At 38.6% G+C, this 18,893-nt stretch overlaps 1 protein-coding gene across 1 annotated transcript; it reads right to left on the reverse strand.

Annotated features, from left to right (window-relative positions):
• Positions 1–1,581: 1,581 nt before the first annotated feature.
• LOC104301811 (plasma kallikrein) lies at positions 1,582–17,955 on the reverse strand. The gene is made up of 14 exons (XM_009902247.2): positions 17,830–17,955; positions 14,982–15,144; positions 14,410–14,516; positions 12,699–12,858; positions 12,043–12,152; positions 9,024–9,183; positions 8,016–8,125; positions 7,776–7,935; positions 7,530–7,645; positions 6,905–7,079; positions 5,006–5,181; positions 3,964–4,059; positions 3,073–3,212; positions 1,582–1,767 (listed from the first exon to the last, which is right to left on the reverse strand). The coding sequence occupies exons 1-14, from the start codon at positions 17,885–17,887 to the stop codon at positions 1,612–1,614; spliced, it is 1,887 nt and encodes a 628-aa protein (XP_009900549.1). The 5' UTR covers positions 17,888–17,955; the 3' UTR covers positions 1,582–1,611.
• Positions 17,956–18,893: the final 938 nt, after the last annotated feature.

Below are 18,893 nucleotides of genomic sequence, written 5' to 3' on the forward strand. Positions count from 1 at the left end.
CACACCATGTGCCAGACCTGTCTGATGGATCTCTAAACATTTAGAACCACCACAGGGCTTCCCAAAGAGGGAAACCAGCACTCTGCACCACCCATAGAATCATAGAATCAACAAGGTTCGAAAAGACCTCAAAGATCATCAAGTCCAACCTGTCACCATGATGCAATCTCCTGTCTCCAGGAGCCCATTATAGGACTGAGGGTAGGCAGTGCCCTTCTTTCCCAAGATTGTGCCCACAGCAGCACCATTCCCTCTCTCCTGCTGTTACATTTGGACTTTTTTCATCCCTGCTTTGAATTGTCACTCTTTGGAAACGGGCAAGACCAAACCCCCAGCCTCTGAATGCAACTTTAGAATTTCAGGTGCGTTGAGCATGAACACAATTTAGCACTGCACACTTTGAGAAGCACTCTGAGCACAAGAGCTCTTCAGAAGAACAGGTACAACTGTTTGTACCTTGTAGGTGTGGAATTACATTTTTTTTCCTCAGTGTTATTTGTAAATAAAGCACCAAAAGTAATTTTCAGCAGCTTGACCTGTTTAATTTCTAATCTTCACAACCTCATTTACTTTAAAAACCTCCCCTGCTGTTTATCTCCACAACATACCCAGTGTGGGTTTATGGCAATTACAAGTAGCACTCTAAGACGTATTTTCAGCAATTAAAGTAACTTAGGGGATTAGAAAGAAATGAAGTTTGGCAAAGACATATGTTAAGTCCTGTGCCTTCCTTTCCGATTCAGTGTAAAATGCTGCCTCTTACTACAGGAAAACAACAAACTTTTCACTGCTGTTTCTAATAGCAATGTTAGGGTTTGGCCACAAAGAATAAAAAGGAGGGAGGAAAAATTGAAATGAGAGAGTTGTTTCTTTAATCAAAAAGAGCTAGGGATCTGGCAAATAAAAACATATTGTGCAATGACCAATGATATATGATGCCTCTGAAGGAGTTTATTCTTTTATGGACTTTCTGGATATTCTGCCTCAAGGAATATAGACCCACATTATAATTCTTATCACAAAACTTTCCAAAGAAATTAAAATAACATATATGAAAGACAGTGCTGTTACCATACTTGCAAAATTGATACTGAAGAGCTTGGCAAAGCCTCTGGGTTGTATTTTCTCTGTTAGGATGGGCAGGTTTTTGGCTAATTCCCTAAGAATTTCTCCAACTGTGTAGACTTCTCCCTGTCTCAGCTTTGCTTCTGCATGCCCTTTGGTAAATTTGGAACTGGTCTGTTCATTTCAACCAAATTTGGTGAAAGGACATTGCTGTGTTCAAACCTCAGAATGCAGAAGCAGCTCCCAGGCCCATACATGCCATACAACCTCATTCACTCCAATTTTATGCTAGCAGGGACAGGAGCAATCAGTGGGGTTTTTGCTGCCAAATCAGTGACCACAGAGTTTTAATTTAATTACTGCTTTTTTTATTTAATAATAGCAATGTTCATCCATTCCTGCTCTTCTGTATTTTTTTTAAATCAAGTCTTTTGCTTTCCAGGCTAAGAGGAAACACCATTTAAAAAAAACTTAAGACACTTCACCACATTACTCCTAGAGTTATTATCCCACAACAACATTTTGAGCCAGTATGTAACTCCTGTGCTATGCAGTTTTTTCTAGGATCCAGTCCGAATACTCAGCAACTTTTGTGTAGACACCTGGCTGCCTAGGACGAGCACAACCATTGCCCCAGCTGGTGATGCCTACCAGGTACCACAGCTCCTCATGCTTGCATGACAGTGGCCCTCCTGAATCTCCCTGTATCACAGGAGAAAGGCAGAGCATGAAGAAACAGCTCCTGTCAGTATCTCACTCAGAAAGCCTCAATTAAAATCAGCATCATTCAGCATTAATGCCAGCATAACTGCCTGGATTTCAATTACTTTCACTTAAGGCTAATTAACAAGGTACTGAAGCAGGTTTTCTGTTTCTACAGTAAATTGACTTTTAAATACTTTCCAGTCATTGAAAATAATTTCCATTTCCTGTTAAACTTCAAAATTACTGTGATTTAAAGCTGCACAGGATTTTAAAACCACTGAACACTATGTGTGCTAGTGAGGAAAACAGTAGATTTGGCAACGAGTTCTCTTCATAGCTTCTCTTGTTTGAGTGATGCTGTCCTCCCCTGGATAAAACACACCTCTGTTTTTGTTTCCTATGCTTAACTGATCATTTCAAGCATAAGGTTCTGTAGTGTGGCCATTATAAGTTGTTGAGACAATAGCAAGTGTGTTATTTTCATAAAACAGAATGTTCTAGTACACTGTATCAGATAAAGAATGCTTAATTGGAATAAAGCAAAAATGACTTCCCAACTCCAAGTATTTTTATTTCTAATTGCTCAATACCAACCACAGTTACTGTTAACTGCTAAATGCTTGAAGTTAAAATACTGTATTTGACACAGAATTTAATCTTACTAATCAGACTGTTGTCTTTTGGAATAAATCAACTGAGAATATTTAAATTGATGTAAGTGCATGAGTTTACACTCTAACAGAAAATTTGTGTCTCTGAACTCATGCTGTTGAGACATTTTCGATTCTAATAACGAACAGAACAGTCTGCTCAAGTTGTCTTTAGCCTTCCACCCACCGTGCATTTCAATGGCATGGCTAGCACCCTCTGTTCTGGTTTGTATACAGTGGATGCTTTAAAGTGTGCTTTCATGTAGAGTATTTCATCTCAAGAAACAGAGACATCATATATGAAATACGCTTTTATTGCAGAAATGCTTCAAGATACTATACTTGCCCTCTGTGGATTTCTGATAGTCTGAAAGGAATACTGGTTATTCCCTAAATGGATGAGATACATGTATACATATACCCAGAGTTTCTTATCCATGGAATCTCTCTCTAATTATTTCAAAAATGTTTTGCATATACCTTGGTTTTCAGTTCTTTTGACATGCAAAAGTGAGACATTAGTCAAAAGCTCCACATAGAGCCATATTTTTCCAATGGCAAATAAAAAATAATTACAATATTCAATTATGTATTTGAACAAATAGCTGGAATATATCACTATATATCACTATATACTACTTCTTTTCATTACCTTACAAGCATCCCTTCCACCTTGGTCATAGCCAGCACAGACCACTTTGTCACCTATTCTGCGCTTCCGGTATCTTGCCTGGCATTCCTCTTTCGACATGAGAGGAACGGCAACCTTCTGAAGAATATCTTCTACACGACCTAGGTAACAGAGAAATGTTCACTTCTAGCAAAATAAAAGTTAAAATTAAACTCCAGAAATTCCAGTACAATGGCATTACAAATTTGGAGTCCACTGCTTTTGGAGTGTTGTTGGACTTCCACAACATTGATTTTCCTTTATTTATGCGATAGTAAATGATGTGAACTGTCTGATAATCAAACCACAAAAGTCATTGGGGTTTTTTATAACCAGTCTTCAGAATCACAAAAGTCATATGAACACAATAATTAAAACAAGACCACACTTGGGTTATGTGTAGACTGTAATTCAAACCCTCACAGTTCAGTGGTAAATCAGTTGGCTTTTTTCAGTTGGCAACATGAAAATGAATGTGCACTCCCCATGTGTACTGGGGTTCACCAGCAGATTATTCTAGGATCTAAGGAAAAATAGTTGAGGGCTGCAGAGGACATATTAAAAGTTCTATTCTTACATATATCAAGCTATTGTACCAGACAATTTATAAAATCTAGGTTATATGTCAGAGCATGGATTTATTTAATGACAGTTTCATACATGTTTCATATAAGTCTTAATAAAACTATATTCTAATTAAGAATTATATTACAGTTCTGGCCAGATAGCAATAGTGGTAGCCAAGAATACAGCAGAATTTTCTTTTTAAAAATAAGGGGATTTTTTTGATTTTTTTTTTATTAAGGGGAGGAGGGAGGTTACCATATGAATTCTGCAAATTCAATAACTCACTGTTTAAATGTTTATCCATACCTTTTTCTTTTCTGTAACCCCATCCAGTTACCCAACAATCAGTGTAAAGTATGTTAGCATCTTCTTTTGATGGCAAGCAAATAGGTAGTTGAAAATCTGAAATATGATTTAAAAAATTATGTTGACCAGCAGAGACAACTAACTGCAACATTAAAGTTTTATGGATACCTACACGCCCCCTGATGATAGAATAGAATAGAATAGAATAGAATAGAATAGAATAGAATAGAATAGAATAGAATTAACCAAGTTGGAAAAGACCTTTGAGATCATCAAGTCCAACCTATCACCCCACACCATCTAATCAACTAAACCATGGCACCAAGCACCCCATCCAGTCTCTTCCTAAATACTTCCATTGATGGTGACTCCACTACCTCCCTGGGCAGCACATTCCAATGACCAATCACTCTTTCTATGAAGAACTTCTTCCTAACATCCAGCCTAAACTTCCCCCTGGTGCAGCTTGAGACTGTCCTCTTGTTCTGTTGCTGGCTGCCCAGGAGAAAAGACCAACCCCCACCTGGCTACAACCTCCCTTCAGGTAGTTGGAGACAGCAATAAGATCTCCTCTGAGCCTCCTCTTCTCCAGGCTAAGCAACCCCAGCTCCCTCAGCCTCTCCTCATAGGGCTTGTGCTCCAAAATCCTCACAAGCTTTGTTGCCCTTCTTTGGACACGTTCCAGCAAGTCAACATCTTTCCTAAACTGTGGGGCCCAGAACTGGACACAGAACTCAAGGTGTGGCCTAACCAGTGCAGTGTACAGGGGAAGAATGACCTCCCTGCTCCTGCTGGCCACACTGTTTCTGATACAGGCCAGGATAGCCTCCATGTTATGCTTTGTCCCTTACACTATGTATCATTCTAGTCACATAGACAAAAGCCACCAATTTTCTTTACAAAGCCAGCAGAATGAGATCCTCTTCAAACCCCAGTAACTGCATATTAAAGGAAGCCAAACCAAGTGTCATGCACTGCATACCAATGCCAGCCCTGTGACATCCAACAAGTTTTCAGAAGACCTCTGAAATACACTACATACCAGTAAAATTCATAGGCTTATCAAGTTTCATTAAAGCAATGTCATATCCATTCTGTGCATATTTATACTGAGGGTGAATAATAATCTCTTCCACTTTGAAGAAGGCTGTATCCTCATTTATTTCTGATTGTTTTAAAATACCAGCATAAACACGCCAAATGTTGGGATTCTCAGGACTGAGGGAAAAAGAGAGTCAGTCAGTCTGTGGCAAAAGATACGCACAGTTTTGAGATTGTGTGTAGGTGCCAACATCTTTCATTACTCCTGAGTGTACAGTGAACAGCACTGTGGTATTTCTTTCCATTTTTTATTTTCAGACTCTCAAAACTAAATAAGATTAACTTTTTTTCCAATCCTTCCACTACCTTCTGTTCCTCCCTATTTGCATATTCATCCCTACAGCAGTTTCCTCTCTCCTTTATGTTCAGATTGTCATTGTCCCGATCCTTCTCCATCCTCCTTCCCCTTCTGTTTTCTTCTTCCCCTTCTTTTTCTCTTCTATTTATTTATAAATGTATTTCTTTATTTTCAAGTGCCAAATGCAAGCCCTGAAGCAGTAAATGAGATTCTTTCCATTTATTCCTACACAAGAGCTTTTCTTTTAATGAAAGCATGGTTGGGAATATAAAGTCAAGAAGGGTCTACTCTCACTTGCTGAGGAAATGGCACATAGCCATGTAAGTATAGATTAGAAAGTGTAGTAACATAGACTCATGAAAAGTTCCAGGTAACTTTTATGATTTCAAACAAACTTTGAAAATATTTTGAAGGTTTCATATAAGAACTCATAAATATCAGTTAAGCTTAATAAGTTCCAACTAATAGGGTCTATTTTTTCAAATATATATTTTGTAGGAATATCTTTTTCCTTTGTCTTTTATGATATCAGTAGCTTCTACATTGCATAACAGCTGGAGAGTGATAGCTTTTATCTAGGTTTTTTAAGGAGTTTAATTACTGGAGGCAGCATATTGGCAACTGTGCTACATCTACAAGAAAACAATAAAGGGTGACGTACTACACCACACGAGCAAAAAAGCCTTATCTTGGACTATGCTTCTGGGTCAACGTCCTGGTTTTTGAAGCATTTTTTTTGCTACTTGACCCTTTTCTCCCATCACACTGCACTACAGCATTATACCTTTCATACTTTAAATGACAGGACAGCCTGCTTTATAGGTGATGACAAGTAGCAATGTCTTAGGTTTTGGCTGCTTCAAATTTTGTTTGTACAGTTGAAATCTACCTTAAAAATAGGGTACTAACTGGATCATTGATAGAATTCAGGAAAAAAAAAACCCAACCTCAACTGTTAAAGCAAAACCAGGATTGCTGGAATCTGAATGTTTCATGTATTATAAAAATAGGTAGCTCAGATACCAGAAGCAGACTAATTGGACTCCCCACCCTGATTTACTTAAGTGTCCTGCTCAAATAAGTTAACTTGCTGAGCACTCCACTACTGAAGCTCTAATTAATACCATTAAGTGCCACAGAGAAATCTCCAAGTACGTAGTTTGAAGCTTATGAAAAGGAATGCACTAGCAACAGTTTTTCCTTGATAGGTAATATGGCATTACAGTAAGAGAAAGTTTATATCACATGAGAATGTCTCTGTTTCTGTAGGTATCTACTGTCTGCTCTAGAAATTTACCTTCTAGATGTGTTAAAATCATTTAGCATCAGTTGTACAGTACTATGTTACAAAGGGAAAAAGTATGGAGCCCCACTTACATTAAGGATATGACTAGTCTACCTTAGGAGTTCACCTTTCAATTATACAAGAACAATTTATTTTAATCTAGTCCTCATTTATATCTTTACAAGAGATAGATCTCAGCTTATCTCATGCTGGATCAAATTTTTTGTCTTATTTGTACATTTACATTTAGGCCTCACCTCATGACACAGTGAGCCGCTGTAAGAATCCACTGGTTGCTGATGATGGAGCCCCCGCAGGTGTGTCTCTTACGAGACAACTTCACATGCAAGCTGACTTGCCATGGCCATTCACCAGGGGAAGAGTCTGTCCCTCCAACAATCCTAATATTTCTTGCAGAATGCTGCATACACACTAGAGAAATTGTTTAAAACTGTGCTCAAAGGTAATTTGCACTCACCAATAAAAAATTAAGACGAAACTACTGCTGATCCCTGAAGAGAGACCAATCTGTCGCAAAAACAGATACTTGACAGATTCTGACCTGTTTGTGATTTATGATGATAAAGTCTATTAAAAACAAGTTCACAGTGGTACTGTTGCTGTTTAGAGTTAACAGAACAGGCCAAGTCCAGAACATTTTTAACTTCAAAAGGCATCCCATTGGCATAATGTCACCAATTCAACGCAACCAATTAAAAATAAATAAGTTAGTTTTAAAAACAAACAAACAAAGACGAAATTTCAAACAAACAAAACAAAACAAAACCACCAAGCACCCAACCAAACCAAACCAAAACACCAACAGAAAAACAGGAGGTTTGGGCTTCTGTACTGAAATCAATTAAGCACTGACTCACTTACCAGTACTGGCTTTTTTTTTACATAATCTTAGTGAGTATCCAGAGATCCTCCCTGGCCCATGTACTATTTTCACAGGAGATCCATTTGAGGACATTCTCAGGTGGCACTCACACTTTCTGCCAATGAATTAATGCAAAGAATCAGTTTGTGATTTTATATGCAGAACACATACATTACCCCCTTCACCAAGTCTGTGGAATAATTATTTAAGAGCCCTTTGAAGGTTAAAAAAAAAACACACCTCACCTTTCCTCGTTGCATGAATCTTGGAGGGGAAAGTAGGTAAAGAATTGGCAGCGGATCACATCTGTGCAAACCTGCTGACAGGCTCTGTGTCCTTTAGTATAAGTGACATTGAGTTCATCTCCCAAAAAATTCATATGCGTGTAAGTGCGAGAGTGGCAGGCTGCAAGAATGAGTGCATTCCAAGCATCAGAAAGTCTATTAATTTCAAAATGAGTATTTTTATTGTAATCTGTTGTTTACCAGGAAAGGATCTTCTGCAATTAAGGAGACCAAAGCCTGATACAGCATTTTCTCGAGTTGTAAGTGCCTCTGGTATCCCACTTCTTGACGTCTTCAGAAGGCAAAGATTCCTGAAATTAAATTTTTTTAACAATAATTTAAATCTGTTCTCCCATCCTGAAATTGATTATTTCCATACTGGCCCTTTCTCAAATGTGTTTTTTCTCCTAAGTCTAAGTATTTCATATATAAAAGTGTATAGAATAGAATAGAATAGAATAGACCAGGTTGGAAGAGACCTTCAAGATCATCGCGTCCAACCCATCAACCAATCCAACCCACCTAAACAACTAACCCACGGCACCAAGCACCCCATCAAGTCTCCTCCTGAACACCTCCATTGATGGTGACTCCACCACCTTCCCAGGCAGCCCATTCCAATGGGCAATCACTCTCTCTGTATAGAATTTCTTCCTAACCTCCAGCCTAAACCTCCCCTGGCGCAGCCTGAGACTGTGTCCTCTTATGTAGCTTTGCCTCTTCCTGAAATTCCTCTGGAAATTTATTCTTCTGTTTTGCATGGAATATGCTCTTTTAACAATTCTCACTATCAGGTAAGAAAGAAGGAAGCTCAACAGAAGCATTTTTAATCTTGTTAATTTTATCAAAAGTTTTCTCAAGTAAATAATTTAATACTGCTAGGAAACCAAATGACTTTTTTTTGGTAATTTGATAAAATTCAGCTTTAAATTATTAAAGCAGTTTGGAGGTTTATTGGTTTGAGGTTTTGTTTTGTTCTGGTTTTGTTTGGTTGGTTTGGTTTGTTGGTTTTTTTTTAATATTTGTAACTCTTTCTTCAAACAAACAAACCCATGACTGCACTGGATAACAGATGAAACACCTACAGGAAATTATCAACTCTGCTTTCCTGAAAAGAACCTTTTAAAATTTTTCATAAGACAATAGTGCTTAATAATAAAATAACAAAAAAATTCTACTTGGAAAATTAAAGTTATTTTGCATATTCACCTTTGGGATTCTATTTGCCATTTCCTGGTAAAGAATGTAAAGAACAAACACTTTGGGAAATATGTACAAATAGTTTGGCAGACAGAAATATCGGGGGTGAAAAAATTTGTAATATTCATTCCTGAAAATTCCTGATCTTCAAAAAGGTCCATTTGGCAATCTATATTTAAGGAAAAAAAAAAGGGGGGGGGGGGATGATATCAGAATTGTAAAGATTTTTATTGCATCATCAGAATAACAAAGTTTACAGATTATTAATTTCTATTCTTATTTACATTTCTGTCCTTTCTGACTGATATATTGGAAAATTATTTTTCAATGACACTTTTGAGTGTGTAAACTCATGGAGAGGACTACCAAGATGGAAGAGGGTTCATAAAGAGAAGTAAAGAAACGACACATGAGAATACAGATTTGTTAATACATACATAGAATACATAGAATAAACCAGGTTGGAAGAGACCTTCAAGATCATCGCGTCCAACCCATCAACCAATCCAACACCGCCCAAACAACTAACCCACGGCACCAAGCACCCCATCAAGTCTCCTCCTAAAAACCTCCAGTGATGGCGACTCCACCACCTCCCCAGGCAGCCCATTCCAATGTGCAATCACTCTTTCTGTATAGAACTTTTTTCTAACATCCAGCCTGAACCTCCCCTGGCGCAGCCTGAGACTGTGTCCTCTTGTTCTGGTACTGCTTGCCTGGGAGAAGAGACCAACATCCGTCTGTCTACAACCTCCCTTCAGGTAGTTGTAGAGAGTAATAAGGTCACCCCTGAGTCTCCTCTTCTCCAGGCTAAGCAGGCTAATCTAATAGGGAAGGCTCTAAATTAGGAACAGTGGAAATCAGTGTACAAATCTAGTGCTAGGAAGAAATCAGGGTAACCTAGGCAAAGTCTAGAATAATTAAGGTAATAGATATTTCTAAGAGGATCATGGGAAGACTAGAAGGAAAATAACAGGATGATCCTCTTAACATTAAACACTATTTGAAAAGTAGCAGAATAGGCAAGAATAATGTGCAGTTTGCCCCCTGGCATGACCAAAATAAGATAACGGAGATTTAGCAGGATAATTCACACAATCAGACTATGGATACAGAAGCTACAGGAAGTGCTAGCATGTTCATAAAAATAATGAGTTACATTCTCCAAAGACACATTTGAAGTCCTAGTTAAAATCCCAGGGCAACAACAAAATAAAACCAAACCAAACCAAAAGAAGAAAGGAAGCACCAGCTGCAAAGACAGTAAAAACAGTGAAATGATCCAAAACACATGACTCGGTGACAGCAGAGAACTTCATCTGTTGAGAAAGTACAGCAGCCAAGTCAGAGAATCACGGGATGGTCTGGGATGAAGAGACAATTAAAGGTCATCTAGTCCAATTCTCTGCAGTGAGCAGGGACACCTTCAACTAAATCAGAGTATTTGAGGATAATATGGGTTGGAAGGGACCTCTGGAGATCATTGAGTTAAACCCCCTTGACAGAGCAGAACCATAGAATCTAGTGGACAGGAACTTTTCCAGATGCATCTTGAAAGTCTCCAGAGAAGGAGACTCCACAACCTCTCTGGGGAGCCTGTTCCAGTGCTCTGTGACCCTTACAGTAAAGTTCTTCCTCATGTTGAGGTGGAACTTCCTGTGCTGTAGTTTACATCCATTGCCCCTTGTCCTATCACAGGGCTCAAGTGAGAATCGGCTATCCCTTCCTTCTTGACAACCAGCCCTCAAATATTTATATGCATTTATTAAATCCCCTCTCAGTCTTCTCCAGACTAAAAAACCCCACGTCTCTCAGACATTCCTCATAAGGCAATGCTTCAGTCCCTTAACCATCCTTGTAGCCCTCTGTTGGACTCTCTCAAGTAGATCCCTGGCCCTCTTAAACTGGGGAGCCCAGAACTGGATTCATCTTACTCAAAGCCCCATCCAATGTGACCTTGAATGCTTCCAGGGAATGAAGTATCCCCAACTTCTCTAGGTAACCTGCTCCAAGTCCAGGATTAGAGCTGCAGGCTTCAGGGTGTTCCGGAACATGGGGGAAACAAATAAATAATTGTTCCCTCCATTCTCTCTCAAACACATAGTGAGGGAATAGCCAAACTGTTCTCTCCTCTTTACAAAATCTTTTCTTTGTTTATTCTTCACACTCCGTTTTTCTTTAAGAGTCTTGATTTTTAAGACCTGAACAAAACTACTTTTTCAATAGTTTCCAAATATTATTCTTACAGTAGGCATAGCAGAGTCTGAAGAAAACATACTGATAGAGAAAAATGATGCTGAGTCTCTACAAAATGTGATTTCTGTGGGAAAACTAGATTATCTATGAGCTAAAATTAGACTGTATGGAAGTAGAAGGATATCATCACCATTAAGAAGAGAAAATACCACACAGTAAGAGAAAGTGAAGTTAGATGAAGATAAAAATAAAAAAAAATGAGGTGGGAGGGGGAAGTGAAAGATGCTTTAGTTTAGAATAAGAAGGTATAAGACACATTGTTTGATCTTTCACTCTTGAGACTTTTGCCTTATTAACTGCAGGAAGAATCAGGAATTGCTTTCATCACGAATCACCCACAAAACACCAAATACATCCTCATATATTAGCCAGTTGTATTAGAAAGCTGCAGGTCTTCATTTAAAATTTGTAAGTGCATACACAGTATACAAACATAATTTAGAAAGCTTTTTATTTCTCCTGATCTTTGAGTTTGATGGGATTTATTTTTTTTTTCCCCATCCCTGGAACAAAGAAAATGTGCAATTTCATCAGTCTAATCTTATGAAAGAACTCTCTAAATCCTCCAAACAGACAACTGTTTTCACAAGATAAATGATAAAATGCACAAATTTAAAGATCAGAACTTCCTTTGAGCCTGAGAGTACTACCTATATTTGCAAGCATAAGTTTTATTTTACATAACAAAACATTTATACCTGTCAGAGAGCTATAGCACTGCATCATCCATAACTCTTAAAACTAAACTGATTCAGAGATTTTAAATAGTTACCCATTTCAGAAAGCTGGCATGGCTTTAAAGAGAATCCAGATACAACCTCATCAAGCACCTTTATGCTGGTTGGAGTTCCTACACTGGTTTGTTTCAGGAAGCATTTTTTACTGAGTGACAAAGAATAAAGAAAGTGGTAAGAGAACAGGCCATCTTATCGGTCTACACCATCCTCCTGGCCCTGTAAGGCCAGACCAGTCTCCAGTCTCCAGAACAATCTTCAAATGAGGAACAGAGCCAGATGAGCAGTGTCTAACTTCTAAAATTGAGCAGAACTAAAGCTCAAAAATAGGCTTCATAAAATGAAATAATTTCTCTGACTGCTCTGATGATGCTTTCAGAGAAACAGGCAGAGCAAGATTTAACAGAGCAATAACAGTGCACACCTACCAACATAATTTGCATTTCAATATCTTCAAAGGATTTTAATTTTTTCCACTGGTGTGATAATCAAGTTTGTCTTTCTCACCAATGGACAAACAAAAGCTAATTTACTACAGACATTTTCTTATTTCTAAGTTAGAATTAACATTGCAAGGATGACAAGTCAAGGAGAAATTATTTCCTTGAGTAAATTCTCACACCTCAGACGGCTCTGAGATTTGCTCTACTAAAGCACAGTGCTGCCCAAGGAAAGGGACCAAACCTGCATGTACCGAAAGCTTGCCTTCTCAAATGTCTCTGATGCATATGTGAAAAAATGGCAATGTTTGTCATTGGTACATCTTTTCTGACACTGTTGATAGCTGTCAGATGTAGTAATGTCATAAATCTCCCCTTCCATATCCAATCCTTTATGGACATCTAGGCTGCAAGCTGTGGAAAAAAAGAGGGACCAAGTACTGAAAACACACTTCTAGTATTTTCCCCACCCCAAACTGCCCAAAAGATAACAGTTCTTGCCACACAGCCCCCAGTCGATATCCCATGTCCCATGCTCACTTCAGATACCTCATACTTTACATGTACTTCTAGTAACAAAATTGGAAATGCAGAGAAAGCATTGTACCACAGGACAGAGGCCGACTTTGACAGTGCCTGTGAGACAAGAGAAGAGCTCTCACCACCATGACTGAGACCACAATGACATTAATCAAAGCAAGAACTCAGGATTAGTATTAAAACATATGTTCCCACTTCCAAATTCACAGAGCAGTTTAAAAGGCAAATTCTGTCCTCCTAAGCAAGACATCTCCCATTTGAGTTAGAAGATTGAATTTACACTCCACAGAGGAAAAATTTGGACTGCAGGGTTTGAAACAGCTTTCTCCCCTGCAGGATGCAGGTTTTGCCTCATGGTCAGTCAGGGCTTTCCACACAACATGTCAGTCGAGCTTTGGTGGGGTTTTTAAACATATATATAAACATAAACACACATTTTAGTGTGATTATTCTGACTCTACAGTAACTCACATGATATCAAATAGCCTATAGAGCATAAAGAATAACAACCCACTTAAATCTATTTTGCTGGACCAAAGCTACTCAGAAATACAACTGCTACAGGATGTTGGCAGGGAAGGGCTTCCAAATGTTCCAAATGCTCTGAAAAGCAAGTGGCAAGCAAAAGCAATTTGCACGACTGGTTCATCAACAGGTGCAATGGAGAACTTGCACTAAGTAAGCCCCATTTTGCCCTGATACATTGAGGTACTGTACCAATAAAGAATTAGCCTAACATCCATAAGACACTTGGCTTCAAAGTCAGGAAGTGAATAAATATATTCTTCTTTATTCTATTTTTGTGCACTACCGTGCTATGCTTAAAGCTGATCTCTTAATGACATCATCATGATGGTATAAGTTTAAAACATATTTAAAAGAAGACATTTAATTGGCTTTAAATATGCCTGTTGATAACCTGCTGGTGTGGCATGCTGAGACTAATTCTGTGCATAGCACACGTGCTAAAAAGATGGAGCAGCTAACAAATTATTACACAGAATCATAAAATTAGCAGCATCATTTTGTGACTTGCACTTCTGCTTTGCTGGGTATCTACTCTACAAAAGCAGAGTCACACATGCCATATGAGCAGCTTGATGGAGTTGAATTGTAGCAATTAATTTATCTTTAGAACTAGAGCTACCATTTAAAATGTGCTCCCATCTGCCTCTAGTAATTGAAACAGTGCCTGCAGGAGCATGATCTCCCTATTACCTCATCTGGGGAGCCTCAGTGGTGGATAGCTGGGGCCAAAGTGTGAAACCAGATGTAGAGTCTGTAATCTGTGTTTGAAAAAGATCTAGCAAAGAACATACAAATCACTGCTTGGCTGATTCTATCCCTGTCTGCAAAATGCTAATTTTCTAACATCTGTTAGATGATACAGAGCATAAAAAGCATACATGTGAATAATTGTCTTACCACTAATTTGGATATTGCACTGTTTCAAGGAATGTCCAGAGACAGCTCCTTCCACATGTACTTTTGGCAGTGTTTCTGTATCACTGTCTTTTAAGTAGCAGGAAAACCTGTGGTTTAGAATACAGCAATTCACAGCTTTTACAGTACGAAACAGACTTTCATAAGTGTTTTCCAGGTGAAATGCAGGCTGTCCAATATCCATCAACATTAAAATGTAGACAAGTGCAATTTGGAGAAAGGGCAGAGCTGTATCTGCTTTGTTGGCCCTGGTGTCACTTGAGATTACTTGGAGGCTGGGTGACCCATTATCCCTAACAGTAAATATATAGCACAGGGGAGGGAGTGCACAGTCAATTATGTTTTCTTGAAAGGGCTGGTATGGAAGCGTGAAAGATTGGTCATTGCCAAATTTCACCTGTTTAGTTTAAGCAAATATTCTCTCAGATCACTAGTCTTAAAGCCATAGCAACCCTGTAGCTTTCCCTGTGTGCCTGTGTTCTGTCAAAATGTTACTGAGTTCCTAAAATTACTACAGGAGACCACCAAAAACCACATGAACACGGACACTTTACCTGTTTGCAGGATCTTTAGTCCATGTTGCTGGCAAATAGGTGAAGAGCAGACAGGTAGGATGGTAAGTACACACTACTTGGCAGTAATTGGCACTTGGTGTAAAAACCATAGTGATGTCCCCTCCTTGGAAGTTTGTATTTTCATAGATCTGAGTCACACATTCTGATTCAGAATAACAAAATGCAGAAATTATTAAAATGGAGCAGACACAGTCCACCACGAGAGGGTGAAGCCACTGTTGTTCTTCGTCATTGACCTTGCTTCTAAGACAGTCCTTTGGCAGGAAAAGAGGGTGAAGGGGGTGAGAAGCAGTTTCTCTGAGTCTCATCTCTGCTCTCCAGCAGAAATAATATTCACTGAGGTGTCTCCCCCCATTCCCTGCCTCAGATCCGATGCTGGAGCAGGACAGCTTGAGCTGAAGCAAAAGAACAAGCATCAGGATAGGCCACAAGACAGACCATTATAGCAGAAAAGAAAGGCATCTTCTTATGGTAGATCTCGGGAGTGGCAGAATTGTATTTGGAGAGAGACCAGTACAGAGAACCATTAAAAGGAAAACCAGTAGAAAGATGTGCAGAGAGCAAAAAGAAAGTTGTGTGTGAAGACAGTCCTATTTTTCATTGAGAGATGCTCCGAGGCCAGAGTCAGGGACAGTGTCACTGCGCACAGCTTCAGTGTCTCCAAGCATTTCATAAACCTTCTGCTCACTCACACTCCAGCCTGAATCACTTCCAACTTGCTTTGCAATGAAGAAAATACTTCTACAGGAGTAATGTTTCAAGAACTGTCCAGAATAAAAATGACCAGAAATACCACCTCACATCTCCAGGAATTCAATCCCATACTGAACTTTGTAATGAAACATGTACATACTGAAGAGCTGTGAAATGAAGACACTTAAGCAGCAACCTGCTCCCTTCCCTCTTTCAAGATGAAGGCATTTGTAATACCTCCATGTTAAAACACTCAAGAGGACTTGCTTTGCAGAGGAGTCCACTCTCTTCTTATATTTTGCCCTCCAAAGGGGTAGCATAATAGCCAATATGTCATTTTTCTCCTGTGTCTGCAAAAGTTTTTCTTAGCTAAAAGACAAAGAGAAAACGCTGTATTTTACAGAATGGGAGAAAACCCAAAGTAAAACATTTTATCTACCTGCCTGATACTTACAGAGCTGTCATATTGTATCAAATATATATATTTTAGACGAAAACAAAAGGAACTATCATTGAATTTTACAGTTTTAAATTATTACAGGTTGATTTTATTGTGTTTATGTAATCACAAACTACACTTAGGCAATTCTATACTTCCTGAACTATTCTATTCTATTCTAACATATGCAAAATATATAATTTATCCCCTAAAAAAAAAAAGGAATTAAAAAGGAATTATTTGACATATGTGCAAGATATGCTAATATCTTGAAACTTTCATTTCTTTTTACTACACAATTTCTACTTCATAAGCATCCATATAATCTGATCTATATACTCTCAAGGCCTTTCTCTAAAAATCATTTATTATTCTCAGCACATCCTCTTCACACAATTTTGTCATCAACAAAGCATTTGCTATTACTTTAAACACTCTAAGAGAAGTCAAAAGAAAAGAATATTGCAATCATTTGCTGTATCAGTCATTTTGGATCTTAGTTACCTTCTTCTAGTGTAAATTACCATGTAAAAAATGTACTTATGCTGTAGAACTACGTACTGTGTATAACTGCACCAGATCTAACACTGTAATAAAAATATTTCCCAGGTTCCAAAAATGTTCCAAGATTTTAGTTCCACTTTATCAAACGGTTTGCTAAAAAGCTGAGTTACCTAATTGTCCTCAAAGAAAGCAGTTAATACATTAATGAATAGAAATCCACGCTAGGTCTTAGTTATAATTTATCAGCAGAGGGAATTCCAGGGCACTGCAGTGCAATTTTGAAGTTTGACTTTTGCTAAGGGAACAAGGTAAATCATTAACAGAGACTGACACTGAAAAACATGCACAATCTCTGATTTTCCAGCATATCAAGAGAACTCTAAATTATAGCTCACAGTAAAGCAATTAGTTCTGGACTCACTGCAAGTCTTTCAAGTGTAACGGCAAGCAGGTGTTACACAGATACTTTCAAAATTAGCAGTTTCACACAAAGTGGCAGCATGTGACTAAGAGTGGAAGTTGCAGGTGGGGGGGATGTTTATTAAAACAAAACAAACAAACAACGACAAAAAACCCAAACAAACCAAAAAACCCCACCCCAAAAAAACCAAAACCCACAAAGGATGCTGACTCTGGAGCTCACTGTCTCCCAGGGAGGCTGCTGGGCTGGGTGGCCTTTACTCCTACCCCAAGGGCAGCGTCTGAAGAAGGCATTGTGGCTCCTCTGCAAAGGGAGAGCCAGCGTATGCCAGTGCTGCCAAACCTAGCCTCCCGCAGCCAGGCACATACTACTGCTCCGGTTTTTGCTTGGGGAACTGGGCTCACGGATTCACAGTCAGCTGAGATCCATGGCCTGCCACTCTACCTCCTCCATCCCCACCAGCTGCTAACCTTGCTGTTCGGTGTGGGACACGGATTTTGTAGTCATGAGCCTCAGATTGATAGAGAAAACTGCCCGTTGGGCAAAGTGAAGCATGGGAAGGGGAAGTCTCAGGACAATGTCAGTAAAGCCCCATCAGTAAGTTCCACGTCAGGGAATAGGGTTATGTAAGTTACCAAAAGTTAACTGAGCACAACCCAGCAGAACCAAGACAGATCTCTCAAGACCAGACTGCAGTTATTAGTCATCTCCCCCTCCAGAAGAGTTGCATTACTCTGTGTGCCTGTCCTAGAAATTATATATTCACTTACCACTGTAAACGGAAGCAAGTAAGAAAATGAAAAAATAAGTCTGATAACTCCAAATCATCCTAAAAAACCACAAAAAACAGTCCTTAGAGTATGTGTAACAAAGGCTGTAACATTCATTTTATAAAGTGCCACAATGCCTATCACTAATTTACACTTTTATTGTTACATCATTAATGCAAAATTACATTGAGAATTACAAATTATAGCAGAGATAAACAGTCATGGCTATTATGTAAAGTAGCATAAAAGAGCAACAAAGGTTTGTTGCAAGAAACACTAGCACTTAACACTTAGATAATTTCTGTTTCACTTTGCAGTAGAATATCTATTCTTTCTTACACTAGGACCAATATTCCATCAAAGTGTCATTATTAATTCTGACTCTGCTCTGGTAGTTACATGGATATTACTACCAATGCAGCAAACAAATTACTCACAATCACTGCTTCTGGTATAAGTCATATAAAAAATGTTACACCTTTTTGTTTGTTTGCTTTCCACATACTGAACCTCAGCTGTGAAAGAATCAAATTAGTTAATCGCACAACATAGTCTACAAATAGATCAACATACATCACCTTGTTGCTATGAAAGCCTTTTCAGTGCATATCAGTCACAATAACGATCACACACCCGAACACACGGTAGGTCTGGATGAATGGGAAAAGGTTTATGCTCTACAAAAAAAATGAAACCTGTCCATTATTTGTGTTAAATATTACTGTGCCTGCAATGCTAACTTGTCTTTAATATTTACTTTGAATGGGTACTCTTTATGTCAATATTGTTACTGACTTTGGGCCAAATTTTCAGACTGCACTGAAAGTCATGTCCAGGTTTTTCATCAGCTGAGCATCTGTGTCTCCATGATATTTTAAAATCAAAGGCAAACTCCTGCTTGAGAGCAGATTCTCTGCTGCTAGCACAAGAACTTACATAAACAAGGAATAAGTTTCAGCTCAAGAGTAGATCCTGAGCTGGGGCCAGAGAGAGGTCCATACAAAATCAGTAAAACCAGGGACTCAACCCAAGTAAGTGACACCATTATGAAACTACTGTAACTG

The sequence above is a fragment of the Dryobates pubescens genome, chromosome 1, assembly GCF_014839835.1.
Source record: "Dryobates pubescens isolate bDryPub1 chromosome 1, bDryPub1.pri, whole genome shotgun sequence".
Classification (NCBI taxonomy): Eukaryota; Metazoa; Chordata; class Aves; order Piciformes; family Picidae; genus Dryobates; species Dryobates pubescens.